At 40.8% G+C, this 12,500-nt stretch overlaps 1 protein-coding gene across 4 annotated transcripts in view; it reads left to right on the top strand.

The window, feature by feature from the left end:
• Window positions 1-12,500, top strand: part of Myo61F (unconventional myosin 61F) — a 97,011-nt gene that overhangs the window by 82,401 nt on the left and 2,110 nt on the right. For 2 of the 4 annotated variants that reach the window (XM_086552026.1, XM_086552025.1), the window contains exons 8-22: window positions 3,290-3,388; window positions 3,715-3,875; window positions 4,169-4,338; window positions 4,873-5,006; window positions 5,476-5,514; window positions 6,553-6,720; window positions 7,014-7,152; window positions 7,408-7,639; window positions 8,011-8,241; window positions 8,717-8,894; window positions 9,174-9,276; window positions 9,467-9,594; window positions 9,809-10,030; window positions 11,561-11,661; window positions 11,936-12,038. In XM_086552026.1, coding sequence (XP_086408152.1) covers window positions 3,290-3,388; window positions 3,715-3,875; window positions 4,169-4,338; window positions 4,873-5,006; window positions 5,476-5,514; window positions 6,553-6,720; window positions 7,014-7,152; window positions 7,408-7,639; window positions 8,011-8,241; window positions 8,717-8,894; window positions 9,174-9,276; window positions 9,467-9,594; window positions 9,809-10,030; window positions 11,561-11,661; window positions 11,936-12,038 — 2,208 coding nt within the window. The remainder of the gene's footprint in view (window positions 1-3,289; window positions 3,389-3,714; window positions 3,876-4,168; window positions 4,339-4,872; window positions 5,007-5,475; window positions 5,515-6,552; window positions 6,721-7,013; window positions 7,153-7,407; window positions 7,640-8,010; window positions 8,242-8,716; window positions 8,895-9,173; window positions 9,277-9,466; window positions 9,595-9,808; window positions 10,031-11,560; window positions 11,662-11,935; window positions 12,039-12,500) is intronic. The other 2 variants (XM_086552028.1, XM_086552027.1) reach the window with 1 other exon arrangement.

Below are 12,500 nucleotides of genomic sequence, written 5' to 3'. Positions count from 1 at the left end.
AGAGAGAGACGAGGGGGATGATGGTGCGGGAAAGGGGGGGAGACGATGGGATGATGGGGCGGGGGGAGACGATGGGGCGGGAAAGGGGGAGACGATGGGGCGGGGGAGGGAAGAGACGATGGGGGAGACGGACATAATGGGCGGGGGACGATGCAGAGGGCGTGCGTGAGCCGACGATGGGGGCGGGATGGAAGTCCTAATCTTAACGGTTTCGGGATATGCAGGATAAAGCTGAAGAAATCGTACTTAATGATCTTTGATTAACGATGGCGGGTCCGTGGGGGGCGGGGGCGGTGGGAGGGGGGGTAGTATTAATCTCATCTGGATTTGGACAGGAAGAATTATTACGCCTTGGCATTTCAGAATCGATTGGCCGTTATCTTAATCTACGACTTCGATATTTTGTGTTTCATTTGATTAACGTCTAATTGATTACACCGACTGAATATGATACTAATTAGTCGATAGTATTAATGGCTGCCATTTTATCCTCATTCCGATACTTACTAAATTGGGCTTCATCACTTCTTGCTCCGACCGTGGTAGCGATGTTGGTAATTAGTTAACGTGATTGAAAAGGGCAATCATTAATTTGCGTCTTTGGATCATTCATAGGTATTCATAGGTTAGGATGCGCGTGTAGTATTGCCCGGTTTGCATGTTTTTTTCTGTTGCACCGTCGTCTTGAGCCATGAGTTTTGATTTTTTTTTTTTATTCCTTTTTTTCATTATGCATTGATATCCGACCTAAATCGAGCTGCAGTAATCATTCCGTTAATTAGAGATAGTGGCAGCAATTTCAGTAGTTTTAATTCAGAATGAGGGCGGTGCATAAGTTCATAGCTTGTAGAAGAGTTGAGTGTTATGCAACGGTTGTGTGATAAGATAGATAAAGATACGAGATGCTTGAAAATGATGATAGTGGTGAATACATTGGCGATATTCAGTGCAATTATCACAGTTTGAGCATTTCGTCTTTTTAAGAACAACATCAAAAGAATTTTAGTAATGGAAAGAAAATAAGTTAGTACACTGACAATTATTTAAGCAAGAAAATTATATAGATTTGCATACGAATTTATAGTCAAATTATCTTGAGACTCAAATTCATTCAGTGTTGAACGAATACAAGAACATGCAACAAAAAAGTACCAAAATGTATGATTACTTATACTAATAATAAGCATAACCTTAAAGTCAAGGAAAAAAAAGAAGAGATAAAATAAATGAATGTTGATGTAGCAATACAAACACGCATTTAAGCCTGCCGTATTGTGACGTGCAGGCGAGTATAGTGACAGGACACAATACTAGAAAAAAGTCTTAATACTCAGATATCCCTTGGGAGACGAAAGACTTAGAGCAAGAGGATCTGAGACACCGAAAACAAACAAAAGTAGAAAAAAGAGGACATGATAATGAGATAAGGGAGAGTGTTATCACGTGGCTATTGAATGGGGAATCTAGAACATGATGATAAGAGTTTCTTCATTTTCTTATGATACCTTCGTGTATTTTTTTCTTTTTTTTTTAAAGATAACTCGGGAGACTTGCATACCAAGGCAATGTAATTGTTTTTTTTTTTTTTTTTTTTTATTGTAAAATACATTTTTTCATTCTCTGATGCTATAAACATTTGAGTAAGGATATGATCATTATCATTGTGTTTCAGTTTTTTTTTTTCGTAAGTTTTTTTTTTTCAAGTGGATCATCCACCTCCACCTTACCCTGTCCTCGGCACCTTCCTTGGTCGCCTCTCACTGACTGGCCACATGTCCTACATCGCCACATCCATGAGCCTTTTCTCTGGCCTTCTTCTTCTTCCTCTTCTTCTTTTTCTTCTTCTTCTTCTTCTTCTTCTTCTTCTTCTTCTTCTTCTTCTTCTTCTTCTTCTTCTTCTTCTTCTTCTTCTTCTTCTTCTTCTTCTTCTTCTTCTTCTTCTTCTTCTTCTTCCTCTTCTTCTTCCTCTTCTTCTTCTTCTTCCTCTTCTTCTTCTTCTTCCTCTTTTTTTTTTCTTCTTCTTCTTCTTCTTCTTCTTCTTCCTTTTCTTCTTCTTCTTCTTCTTCTTCTTCTTCTTCTTCTTCTTCTTCTTCTTCTTCTTCTTCTTCTTCTTCTTCTTCTTCTTCTTCTTCTTCTTCTTCTTCTTCTTCTTCCTCTTCTTCTTCTTCTTCTTCCTCTTTTTTTTTCTTCTTCTTCCTTTTCTTTTTCTTCTTCCTCTTCTTACTTTGCTTCCTCTTCCTCCACCTTCACCACCACCACTTCCTCCTCCTTCTCCTCCTCCTCCTCCTCCATCCTCTATCCTCTATCCTCCATCCTCCATCCTCATCCTCCTTCTCCTCCACCACCTCCTCCTCCTCCTCCTCCTCCTCCTCCTCCTCCTCCTCCTCCTTCTCCTCCTCCTCCTCCTCCTTCATCTTCTTCCTCCTCCTCCTCCTCCTCCTCCTCCTCCTCCTCCTCCTCCTCCTCCTCCTCCTCCTCCTCCTCCTCCTCCTCCTCCATCAAACTCCTCCTCCTCTACCTCCTCCTTGTTCTTGTTCTCCTCCTCCTCCTCCTCCTACTCCATCCTCCTCCTCCTCCTCCTCCTCCTCCTCCTTCTCCATCTTCCTCATCCTTCCTCCTCCTCCATCCTCCTTCTCCTCCTCCTCCTCCTCCTCCTCCTCCTCCTCCTCCTCCTCCTCCTCCTCCTCCTCCTCCATCTTCCATCTTTCCCTCTTCCACCTCTTCCTCTTCCTCCCTCTTCCACCTCCTCCTCCTCCTCCTCCTCCATCTTCCTCATCCTTCCTCCTCCTCCATCCTCCTCCATCCTCCTCCTCCTCCTCCTCCTCCTCCTCCTCCTCCTCCTCTTCCTTCTCCATCTTCCTCATCCTTCCTCCTCCTCCATCCTCCTCCTCCTCCTCCTCCTCCTCCTCCTCCTCCTCCTCCTCCTCCTCCTCCTCCTCCTCCTCCTCCTCCTCCTCCTCCTCCTCCTCCTTCTATCTATCATCACTCCTCTGATGATGGCCGGACCATCACAATCTTGCCTCTCTCACTTCTGATTTTCATTCTCCATCTTTTCAGGGAGTGTGTCTTGCATAATCAGTCTGCAAATCTAACAACTTGCCCTTTGTATCATCATTTGTATTAAGCTATAGACTTAGAACATTTATTTGTCTCAGTACCTGTTGCGAATGCAGGCAATAAATCATTCATTGTATTGACTGTATCTCAGATCCATCATTTTAAATATCTATTATATTTAGATTTCAACTAATGTCGATCTTATAACTAATGTACGGATTTGTCTCAACAGCTGATTGGTTGCGAGCCATCGAAGCTGATGAAAGCTTTGACACACCGGACCATTGAGGCTCGGGGAGACATTGTTACGTCACCCCTTAATCCAGACCAGGTAAGACGATTTTAGATTTCTTCTCTTGATATATTTTCGTATTTTGGATTTTGTGCGGATTTCCGCGATTATGAAGGGGATTATTGGGGAGTCGGGAACATGAGTGGTCATTTGCAGATGGTTTTGGTGTTTGTTTTTATTATTTTTCAGAATTTTGTGAATAGGTTTTATATTTAACATGTCAAGATGCATAAGACAAAGTGATGAGGCTGATGTGCTATTAGTATAATTAAATGATAAATAATATTTTAAACAAACTTTTCTTCCCTTGGCTGTGACTAGAGTTTAAACCATCATTCCAATTCACACGATGCCTTTCCCAACAGGCCGGATATGCCCGCGATGCCCTAGCCAAGTCAGTGTACGAGAGGGTCTTTAACTGGCTTGTGGGACGCCTCAACACCTCCCTGGCGGCCAAGGAGATCGGCAGGAAGACTCTGCTCGGCATCCTAGATATCTACGGGTTTGAGATCTTTGACCGAAATGGGTGAGACTTTCTTCTTCTTTTTGTGGTTCAATCTTGGTTGGATTTTGTGCTTATGTTATATTGAGGAGTTGTTGGGAATTGTATGTACAAACCTACGGGTAGTTTTCTTTTCTTTTATCTTGTCAACTTTATTTTCGAACCTTCCTTTGAGAACAAGTATCCATCTTGATTAGGAAAATACAACCACCCTAACTTTGGTCTAAGATCACTAACCATTAACAAAATACCACTTCTATCCGTCGCTCCTCACCGCTGCCACTCCTCACCACTCACCTCTCACCCTCAACTTCCAGCTTCGAGCAATTCTGCATCAACTACTGCAACGAGAAGCTACAACAGGTGTTCATCGAGCTCACCCTCAAGAGCGAGCAGGAGGAGTACAAGCGCGAGGGCATCGAGTGGGAGCCAGTCAAGTTCTTCGACAACAAGATCATCTGCGATCTGGTCGAGGAGAAGCACAAGGGTGAGTTTCAGAGGCGTGCGATTCCGAAGACGGATGGTGATGGTTCATGAGACGGGGAGGTCTTGGCATGTATGGAGTTCAGGGGTTTGTTGGAGACTTTTAAAGGGGTTTGGGTGTATGTGGGGATGGGGTGTGGAATCATTATGATGATGATGAGGGTTCTTTTGGTATAGTAATCACCATAATGAATAGGGTTCTTTTGGTATAGTAATCACCATAATAAATAGGGTTCTTTTGATATAGTAATCACCATAATAAATAGGGTTCTTTTGATATAGTAATCACCATGATAAATAGGGTTCTTTTGATATAGTAATCACCATAATTAATGTCGGCATTACCCTCATCATCATCATCATCACCAACATTCCCGTCATTAATTAACCCCAATCAATTCTACCAATTCCTACAATCCACCACCACTTCCACTATCACAGCCTCCCTTACCGAACCACATACCATAAGAGCAAATCTAACTAACCATCACAAACCAGCCCTAAAACTAGAATTCTAATTTGACGTTTCCTTCTGAAGGCATCATCTCCCTGCTGGACGAGGAGTGCCTGCGGCCGGGGGATGCCACAGACCTCACCTTCCTTAACAAAATGGACTCGCATTTGTCCAAACACGACCACTACTTCAGCTATGAAACGGCGGTGAACAACAAGGTAACGGATTTTGTGGTTGTCTTTATTTTTGGAGTTGTTGTTATTATTTGTATTATTATTATTATTATTATTATTATTATTATTATTATTATTATTATTATTATTATTATTATTATCATCATCATCATCATTAGTATAATGATGATAATGTTATTATCAATATTATTGTTAGTATTATCATTATTATTTTTGTTATTAATAATATTATTAATAATGATAATGTTATCTTTATTATTATTATTGATAATATTATTATTATCAATATTATTATTATTTTTTTTTATTATCATCAGTATTATTAATATTAATTATTTTATTTTCTCTATTTATTTGGGGGGGTGGGGGGTTGGGAGTGTGTCACTGATCCATATCACTGCTACATTTCCAAGTTCATACTTAATAAAATAATAAAACGAAAGAAAAAAAACCCTCTCAGGTATTCACGCTTCTCTCCATTGCTCTCTCTCAGGTGAAGAAAATCAAGTCAAATGTGACAAATGTAGAAAAGGTATGAATAATGCTGAAAAAGTCTCTTGTGCTGTCAAGTTATTCAGTCTCGTTTTTTCTGCAAATGAAGAGTGCCGTTGACAAGGATGAGTTGCTTTTTTGCATCACTGCTGTTATTTTTCGTATTGGATTTTATTGTGCTTGTTCTTACTTGTTATAAGCAAATTTTCATTGTCAGCAAGGTTGCATTCTATCTACATTACTATTATCATCATCATCATCATTATCACTATCATCATCACCACCACCACCATAACCACCACCATCACTATCGCCACCACCACCACTATCACCACCACTACCACCTCCTCCTCCTCCTCCTCCTCCTCCTCCTCCTCCTCTTCCTCCTCCTCCTCCTCCTCCTCCTCCTCCTCCTCCTCCTCCTCCTCCTCCTCCTCCTCCTCCTCCTCCTCCTCCTCCTCCTCTCTCCTCCTCCTCCTCTCCTCCCTCCTCCTCCTCCTCCCCCCTCCTCCCCTCCCTCCTCCTCCTCCTCCTCTCCTCCTCCTCCTCCTCCTCCTCCTCCTCCTCCTCCTCCACCTCCTCCTCCTCCTCCTCCTCCTCCTCCTCCTCCCTCCTCCTCCTCCTCCTCCTCCTCCTCCTCCTCCTCCTCCTCCTCCTCCTCCACACCACTTCCTCCTCCTCCTCCTCCTCCTCCTCCACACCACCACCACCTCCTCCTCCTCCTCCTCCTCTCCACCACCACCTCCTCCTCCTCCTCCTCCTCCTCCTCCTCCTCCTCCCCCTCCCCCTCCTCCTCCTCCTCCTCCTCCACCACCACCACCCCCTCCTCCTCCTCCTCCACCACCACCACCACCCCCTCCTCCTCCTCCTCCTCCTCCTCCTCCTCCTCCTCCTCCTCCTCCTCCTCCTCCTCCTCCTCCTCCTCCTCCTCCTCCTCCTCCCTCCTCCTCCCTCCTCCTCCCTCCTCCTCCTCCTCTTCCACCACCACCACCAAAATATTATTTCCCTCCTGATCCTTATCTCCACCTCTTCCCATCCTCAACCCATTCTTGCCCTAATCTCGATTATTCGTCGCCAGGTGAAGAAAACCATTAACAAAGATGAGTTCCGTCTGCGCCACTACGCGGGCGAGGTGGCTTACCGAGTCCAGGGCTTCCTTGATAAGAACAACGACCTCCTCTTCCGCGACCTTAAGGAAACCATGTCTCAGGCCTCCAATGTCATCCTCAAGTCGGTCTTCCCGAGGGTGAGCATGTCCGGCTCTGTTTGACCAGTCTTAGTTTCTTGGTTTTTGTTGTTGTTTTGCTCCTTTTTGTGTGTTTTATATTTGGTTAAATGTCACTATGTGTTTCAGTCTTTTAAGTTTGGAGTGTTGAAGTCTTGACAAAATAATGTAGGATATGATTACCACTGTTCATTATGATGGTGTTAGACTATGATTCATAATTTTGATGGAATAAACCTGTTTTCCTCATTTTCTCATTCTTATTTCATGTCATATTTCACCTCTTTTATCGTTCCTTTTTCCCCTCATGGCAGGAGGAGGTCTTGAACAAGAAGAGACCCGAAACCGCTGCCACACAGTTCAAGCAGAGTCTGGCCAACCTCATGGACATCCTCATGATCAAAGAGCCTTCATACATCCGCTGCATCAAGCCTAATGACGAAAAGCGTTCTTGTGAGTTTCTTGTTTTTACTTTTTTTTTTTTTTTTTAAATGATATATATTTAAAAAAAAAATTCATGGTAGAAGTCTTCTTTTTGGATGGAGGCAATGGAATAAATTTCAACTCTTTACTTCTCTTTTCTCGTATTTCTTGGTGACCAGCATAATAAGAGATTTTCCCCCAAGTCTCGCCCCCTTACTTCACATCCCCCTCACCTTACCTCTGCCCCTTGCTCCCACTCAGAGAAAACCATCTTCCTATTTGCAGGCAACTTCAACATTGAGCGTGTGAGCCACCAGGTCAAGTACCTTGGGCTGATGGAGAACCTGAGGGTCCGAAGAGCCGGCTTTGCATACCGCCGTCTCTATGAGATCTTCCTGGGGCGCTACAAGTCCCTGTGCCCGGCAACCTGGCCCAAGTATCCTGGCAATGCCAAGGATGGAGTCAAGGCCATTGTGGACCACCTAGGATACCACCCAGATGACTATCGCATGGGAGAGTAAGTAGTTTTGGGAATTCATTACTTTTTGCTGTCTTTAGAGTAAGTTTATGTTCTTGTTATTATTGTTATCATCTTTTTAAGGAAGTTTTATTATTATTATTATTATTATTGTCCATAAAGACTTTTCATATCCAGATAGATGGATATTTTATAGTATACGAGGAATAATTTTGCCAAAGAAAACTGTTCTTTGGAATGGACTCACTCTGGCAAAAAAAAAAAAAAAAAAAAAATCTGAGAACAAGACATACAGATTATTGTAACCAGCCATTTGGCAGATCCATAAACAACAAACTCAGTAACAAAACGAACCCTCATATTAATGCAACAAATGACTCACACCGAAACTCGTTATCTTTTTCCTGCAGAACCAAGCTCTTCATCAGACTGCCAAAGACCCTGTTCTTCACAGAGGACCGCTTCCAGATGCGCAAGGCCGAGCTGGCCACCATGATCCAGGCCAAGTGGAAGGCCTTCATGTACCAGCGCAGATACCAGAAGATGCGCGATGCCGTGACCAGGATAGCCAAGCACTGGAGGAGGATTAAGGCACAGAGGGTGCTTGCCAGGAGGAAGTGGGCAGTGGGGATTGTGCGAGCGTAAGTACTTTGGGGTTGGTGTGTTTGTGGGTGGTATTGGTGTGGGTGTGGGTGTGGGTGGGTGGGTGTGGGTGGGTTTTCATGTGTATTTATTTGTGGATAGATTGGTCATTGGTTGCATAAAGTAGGAAAGAGAATGGATAACCTCATAATGCAAGAAATGAAATACAGATTTTGATAACTTAATTTTTTTTTGAATTAGCTTGTTAGTTGGAAGGAAGTAGAGTGTTTTGATTAATGAATTTTATTGGTAGTGTGAATTTTACCAGTGTGATATTCGGATTTTTTCAGTGTGAGTAAGATTTTAGATATAAAAACCATTACAAAAAAAAAAATATATATATTACAGCTACCATAGACAACTTATTTATTCTATATACAAACTCTCATTTGATCAGTAATACATGCTACACCAATGCATTCATCCAGATTCAGTAGTCATCCTCAATGAACCCCTTTGTCTTCCTCTCTCCAGCTTTATCAAGGGCTTCATCACAAGGAACGAACCCGTGAACCCCATCAACGAGAGGTTCCAGCAGCTAGTGAAGTGCGAGTTCCTGCTGAGGTTGTCCAAGAACCTCCCAAAGAACGTCCTGGACACCAAGTGGCCCCCTTCCCCTGCACCCTGCAACGAGACCTCCAACATCTTGCATGTGCGTAGTTGTGGTCTTCTGGTGCAAGACGGCTTTTTCTGAACTGGTTGTAGTTGAGAGAGCTGATGAAATAAGATAGATTTGAAAGGTTCAGAAGATATGAAGAGTGTTTATTGTGGTAGCTGATGAAAAAAGAGGAGTGAGATGTTAATTCATATTCTGAAATTATTTATCATCATTCATACCTTCTGTTGGTTAAAAGCAATAAACAATGAAGTCAGTAACCTCCTTGATCGTTTTTTCCTATGGATTTTTAATGGATTTTTTTTTTTCTTTCAGGGTATGTACCGTACTTACATGGCCAGAAGATACGTGAAGGCTCTGACCCCAGAGAGGAGGTCCATGTTTGAAGAGAAGGTCCTCGCTGAACAGCTGTTCAAGGGTAAGAGCACTTATGACTGTTAAACTGCCTCTTTTAATTTTGTTTTTTTGTACATCACTAACAAGTTTCTTTCATTAAAAGGTGATATATAGATCAATAAGATATATTATATTTTCATTATTTTTTCCACAAACTTGTAAATAACCCTTAATGTTTTGATTAAATAATTTTCTTCCTTTACCAACTGCAGGTCAGAAAGCTAGCTACATGGACAGTCTTCCACAGTGGTTCATGACCTCAAGGCTAACTCCTGTAGATGAGAGTCTGAGAAAAACAGCCTTCGAAGACATCATCAAGACCCCAGGAGAGAAAACAAAGGTAAGGGAGACATTTCCTTTTGCGGTTTAATACTGACTGGATTTTTCCTTCTATACCTGAAATGACATTGTATAATCTGGTACATATCCTTCATAGTCTATATGTTAAGACTATCCTCTACAACAGATAATTGGTCATCACTTACCTTATAAATAGTGTATACGGCATAAGCTAACATCAGGAACTTTAACATCCCTCTTTCTCTTTATGGCAGTACTGTATCCCATGCACCAAGTATGACCGCCACGGCTACAAGCCCCGTGACCGTCTTCTGATCCTGACCTCGGGGGCGCTATACCTGCTGGAGGCCAAGGAGAACAAGCTGAAACAGAAGCACAGGTTCTCTTTGAAGGAGGTCCAGGGGCTCCATGTGTCTCCCAACACTGACAACCTCCTGCTGGTCCAGATCCCAGTGGAAAATGCCAAGAGAGACAAGGTGAGCATAAATAAAATGAAAGAGAGGTATATTTGTATGTATATAGATAGAGCATTGTGAAATGTAAAGACTTTGGTTCTCAACATTGTTTCTTTTGTAAACTATGCTGTACATACACAACATATCCATTACGAAAGGCTAATTGCTGTTAGAAGTTTAAACTTTTTTTTTTCTCTTTACTGTGATGTTCAGAGTAGAAACAGAAAATTGTAAATACTTATTCCATCACTTTAAGGATAAACAAGCATCACATCAGTTAATAAAGAAAGCCATACTTTGACATTTGTAAAAGAGATGGGACAAAAATTTACAAGAGAAAGACATGACATATTTTGTATACTAAAGGCCTTTGTAATTTTATTGCATGCTGTAGAGTGATGGTGATTCTAATCCAAAGGTAAGAGATTTATGATAAGAAGGTAATGATACATGTGCTTGACTTTATGCATGAATGCACGGCAGGAGTGAGTATTTCCAGTTAACACCTCCCTGTGTAGAGAGAGACACATTTCGTTCTCTTGTTTGTTTTCCGAGTGTGCATTTAGAAAAAAGGAAATGATCTTGAGCTAATGAGTAGTTGAGAGACTGAGGATTTTTTTTCTTGTAAGAAATGAATGTCCTTTTTATTTTTTCTTTAACTCGTAGTAAAATGTATTAACTCACTTACAAATCACTTAGTACACAACAGATTACAAATTCATCAAACTAATGTGTATACCAAAGCTCAGACCATTACTGAAAAGGTAATAGACAAATAAGTTATTTATTTTGAACCAGAAATTAATATTCAGAGGAAAGGAAAAAAAATGAGTGAAAAAAAAGAGAAAATCCTTTGTGATATAGATAATGTTATGTAATATAGGTAATGTTTGTTTTGTTGTTGTTCTTATGGTGTCCCCAGGAAATTGTACTTAAAGACTTCATTTCATTTTTGTGTTATCCAGTGAATGGTTTGTGAATTTTCGGTGATAAGTCCTTGGGTGATGGAGATGTCCATTTTGGTATTGGTGAATGAATAGATGTAACTTAACTCTTTCTTCTTCTTCTTGTTCTTCTTCTCTGTCATCTCCATCTTCATCCTTGTTGCTTCTTTGCCTTATTCATCATCGTCTTCTTCTTTGTCTTCCTTTCTTTCTTGCATGTTCCAGTATGTGATCAGCATTAGGGTTGCACAAAATAAAGACACAAATTTCTGTTGGTTAAAAGTATCCTCAGTCATTTTGTTAAAAAGACACATCACTCTTTTGGTATTTTCTCTTCATCTCTTTTTTTTTTTTATCTGTTATTTGTCCTGAGTAGAACAGTATGCTTTTATTTTTGTATTCATAATGTCCAGTTGCATTTCATGATTCATGGGAGAACATGTATATATCTATGTGAAAGTTGTGAGAGTAAGAAAGCAGGAAAACAACAATTCATGTCAATTTTAGATTTCCTCATAATTTTTTTTTTGAGATCCATACCTTGTGTGTGGTAGACGCTGTGATCGTACGCCTTCACTTGTGCTAATTATTTAACCTATTTCCACAGGGTGACCTCATCCTCAACGTTCCGAATGTCATTGAGGCTGTGACCAAGATTATTTCCATCAGTGACAACGCAGAAGTGCTGAAGGTCGCTGAGACTGATTGGTAAGGCTTGAGATTTCATTCAGTAGTTCTGATGTCCTGGGAAGTCTAGTTGTGTTTTCTTGTTTTGACTTATCATACGTGATTTAATCGAATTTCTGTATTTTGAATTGCTAATTCTTTTGTTTGTATAGTTGATATAGTGTAGACTTTGTCAATTACTTTCATGATCTAATTGAAGTTGGAGTCTCATAATTAGATTAAATGATTTAATTCATTTTCCTTTTTTTCTCTTCATTCGTTAATTCAATTCTTTAAACTCCAACTTAATTTCCAGCATCGGACACACCATGAAGAATGGCAAGCAAGGCACAATTCTCCTGGGAAAAGGAAACAATATCACCACTATAGACAAGAACAAGGAAGGCAAGCTTGCTGTGGTAAGTTTTCCTTTGGTCTCCGCTGGGGAAGTGAGGTCAGAGGTCATCTTCCTTCCTTCAATCTCGGGGTTTATTTGGTTTCTGGAAAAGGGTAGTTTGATAGGAATAGGAAGGTCCGGTTTTCTTAAATGTCTGAAATAGGTTTTTGATTTTGGGGTTACAGTTTTATTGGGTATATGGAGACAGTTTCAATCTTAGGTTTCAATTTAGGTTTCATGTGATATGTATTTATTAATGAGTTCTTTCATTTGAATGATCTGAAACAAGGTGGAGGTTTGCAACTGAAAGATTAAAAGATATATATATTTCTGTAAATTTTCCATTCCTGATGCTTTTGTATCTTAAATTCATCAGGTAAACTACAGATTAGAAACATATAGTTATTATCACTATAAAGCCATCATTGCAACATATTAGTCATTGGTAATATATAGACACTGATTAGCATTATTTTTCATATTG

This window comes from Penaeus japonicus, unplaced genomic scaffold (assembly GCF_977035675.1).
Source record: "Penaeus japonicus unplaced genomic scaffold, GWHDUDI00000001_assembly GWHDUDI00000026, whole genome shotgun sequence".
NCBI classification, from domain to species: Eukaryota; Metazoa; Arthropoda; class Malacostraca; order Decapoda; family Penaeidae; genus Penaeus; species Penaeus japonicus.
This window is presented reverse-complemented; position numbering and strand designations above follow the sequence as displayed.